This window comes from Antrostomus carolinensis, unplaced genomic scaffold (genome assembly GCF_000700745.2).
Source record: "Antrostomus carolinensis isolate BGI_N321 unplaced genomic scaffold, ASM70074v2 scaffold40638, whole genome shotgun sequence".
Taxonomy (NCBI): Eukaryota; Metazoa; Chordata; class Aves; order Caprimulgiformes; family Caprimulgidae; genus Antrostomus; species Antrostomus carolinensis.
In genome coordinates, this window is record NW_010334399.1 from 1,449 (window position 1) to 4,943 (window position 3,495).

The window sequence follows — 3,495 nt, forward strand, 5'->3', positions numbered from 1 at the left end:
TTTCATATCTTCCTGCAAAGGGGTGTCTGGCTGAGGCCACTCTCAGATGCAGAGTTTAGGATTAGGTAGACCACTTGCCTTTTCCCGTACCACAGTGTTTATATATTTCAATGACTTGGCTAAAACTTGCATAGGTCCTGGAAGATCGTGCAGGAGGTTAGTGCCCAGCAGTGACAGCACAGTATTTCTGAGGGGATGTTTCCAAAATTGGTGCCCCAGACCACAGCTTTGCTGTGCAGTTTGGCGTGGCTTGGAGGGTGAGCCTTGACTTGTGTTTGATTTGTGAGCTTTTTTAGGACTCACAGGTTTTCGTCTCTGGCAAAAGTAGCAAAATTTCATTTTAGTGGCACTAGACAATAAAATATATTTCTGAGAAAGCCTTTCTGCCTTTTAATTTTGTTTAGGACATGCTTTCCCTCCTTTACCAAGAGGGTCCTTCCACTGAGGGTATTTTCAGACGCTCTGGAAGTGCAAAAACCTGCAAAGAGCTCAAGGAGAAGCTTGATTCAGGCGCTGAAGTGGACTTAACCTGTGAATCCATATTTGTAACAGCATCTTTGTTTAAGGTATGTGAAGAATGTTCCTTTCCCTGTTTTTGGGTGAGAGCAGCACAGATCCCAGGCACAGAGAAGTAGAACTTCTCCCCAGGGACAGGCCCAAGGAGGACGTGGTAGGCTGGATTAAGAAGAATGGGCTGGCACATTAAAATTATGAGGATCTCCAAAGAAGGCTACCACTGAATTAGGATGGGGAAGAGGACTAGCCAGCTTGTTTTGCTGCCAGCTTTCCTGAGGTCTCAACTACAACCTGATCCTGTTACTCTCTTTATCTTGGCTTAAAGTCAATGAAATACTAGAAAGTTAGGTGTGCAGACCTGTTTCCTTACTCGTCAGTAATACCCTACACTACAAACCCTAGTGAGTGTATAGTGTTGCCCAAAATATTTGGATTAATTTTCCCATGGATTATCTTTTCTTACAGACACATACATTAAAAACAATGTTGCTTGTGCAAAAAGCATCCCAGGCCTTCAGTAAATTTCAGCTACAAGGAGAATCAGCAGATTTCACATTTTAGTACAGTGCATCTGTTTAGGTGTAGTTTGTGCTTAAAAGAAATTGTAAGCTCCATTCCAAAGCAAGCACTGCATCAGTTGATCATTTTTATTGCAGAAAGCCATTTCTCTTGCTACCACGTGAGAGGTTTTCATGGGTGAGACTTACATAATTACTTTCCTACTGGTGATTTAGGATGTGCATGCAGGGCAGGACAGCTGCACCATGCCAAGTGCTGGTGTGGGGCAGTTGCTTAGTATTTATCATAGTGAAGAGTTATCACATAAGAGCAAATGTGTCAATTCATGTGCATCATCACTTCCCTTACTCTAGTTTGTTTGGGGAGCTAGGATTTGGGCTTCTTCCCAAGTTGCCACAGGTTGCTTGCCAGTGGTTGCAGTAGTAGGAAACAGGAGCAGCAAGACTATCTGCGACTAGTGTAAGTACTTCATTACCAAAAGAGATTGACTAGGGGAAGGAAGGTAGGAGTGCCTTGGGGTGCTTATAGTCTTGTGGTGTTGGAGCTTGTCAGCTAAGGAGAAGAAACAGGAACTACAGATGGAGTTAAGTGATAAGTAAAGACAGACATTATGCAGCATCAAAATAACTGGTCCCACTGTAGGATTTTTAGTACAGCCATAGCAGATTAAGCATCTATTTTGACAGGATCGGGTGAGGAAAAGACAGAAAAATATTCACTGTAAGCATAATCCAGTTTATCTCAGATGATTTTCTGCTGGGTTTGGTTGCTGTGTGGAACAAGATGCTTTTCAACTAGTGCTGTCCCATTGATACATCCTCTTGTATCTGCATATCTTATTCCTACTCCCTCCCGTGCTCCAGAACAGCTGTTCACATGTTTTATTCTTCTCTTCTCTTGATAAGGATTTTCTTCGCAATATCCCAGGCAGCATTTTGTCATCCCAGCTCTGTGATAAGTGGGTCTCTGTGATGGATCAAGGAAATAATGAAGAGAAGATAAAAAGCATCCAAAGGTAGTTACTTATATACTCTGTATTATTTTTCTATAAATTTATATCCTAGAATGTGGAATTCCAAATATTCAACTTACAACTTACAATTGATTTTGGTTTTTTTTTAAATAGATGCTAAAATCATATTTGTATATGGCAGAGCATTCAAACTTACATAAATACTTAAGCGATTGCTATAGGACAATTTGCTGCCTCTCTTTTGTCCTGCTTTCCTGCCTTTTGTGAATACCAGTAGATAAATGAAATATCCTTTCATGAAAAAAAGTATTTATAGTATTTATAAATACGCTGTCCAAAACCTGGGTTTCTGCCTGATACCAAACCCAAAATCATCTGCAGGGAATTGCCCAGCCCTGGAGGAAAGAGTAGCTGAATTCAGGTCCTCATATATTCCCACTCATTTATCTCAAAATTTCAGTCACCATTTTGAAGCCAAGGTGGAACTGTGAATGAAATACTGGAGCATAGTGACAAGGGAAGCCTCCACCCTTGCAGGTGATAGACAGTGGAAAGTGGGCAAAGTTTATTATGTGGTGGAAAACACAGCTTCGTACACTAGCTGACCTCATGTGTACTTATATACATATGTACTTACGGCAACTAGATGGCATGGAGAGACAAGGGAACTGTTTGGTTAAGTGAATTATCAGGCTACTTAGGTGCAGTACAGTTTCATGTCATACATTGTACTTGGTTCATTAGTTTGACAGAGTGTAATTTTAATTTTGTGTTAGGTTGTTTTCTGTCCTCCCAGAAAACTATTCAGTGATGTGTCACAGTGAGGGAAAACAGCTGAGCAAGAACACCAATTTAACAGTCTCCCTGGTTTAATTAGTGGACCATGTTACCCTGTTTCTGTATTTTCATTATCTTGACTTGTGTAAATCTACAGAAAATGGTTTTATTTTGTCCAGTCACTAATTTGAAGAATTATATTTGTATATGTTTTCAGGTTAATAGAGCAGCTCCCCAGAGCTAATGTTGTCCTCTTACGTTACATCTTTGGAGTACTGCATGGCATAAAAATGCGATCTGAAGAGAACCAGATGAATGCATTTAATCTGGCTATCTGCATTGCACCTAGCCTGCTCTGGCCTCCCATTTCCTCCACTCCTGATATAGAAAGTGAATTTACAAAAAAGGTAAGAGACACTGCAATGAAGTAAAAAAACCAAAACAAAATCACCCTTCTTCCAGTTCAGACTAGGACTTGTCTTATTATCAGGGCTTCGGAACTGTTCATTGATCCATTCTCATAATCTGCCTGGAAGAAGGGAGGGAGATCATAAAGCAATACCCACTGTATTACCAAAGTGCTTTTCTCATCAAAAAGATCTCTGTGGTGACCTTGGAACAGGACAGAGTAGAAATTGAAAAGGTGTATAGAAGGATGTATGCTGGGACATTTTAGCTGGGCCTGGCTGTTTTCCTCAAGCCCAGGAGAT

General features: G+C 40.7%; 1 protein-coding gene across 1 annotated transcript in view; it reads left to right on the forward strand.

Moving 5' to 3' along the window:
• Positions 1-407: 407 nt before the first annotated feature.
• LOC104529804 (rho GTPase-activating protein 20) overlaps positions 408-3,495 on the forward strand; it is a 6,010-nt gene continuing 2,922 nt past the window's right edge. Inside the window, 3 exon segments of the mRNA XM_010174211.2 lie at positions 408-566; positions 1,941-2,050; positions 3,003-3,192. Coding sequence (XP_010172513.2) covers positions 408-566; positions 1,941-2,050; positions 3,003-3,192 — 459 coding nt within the window.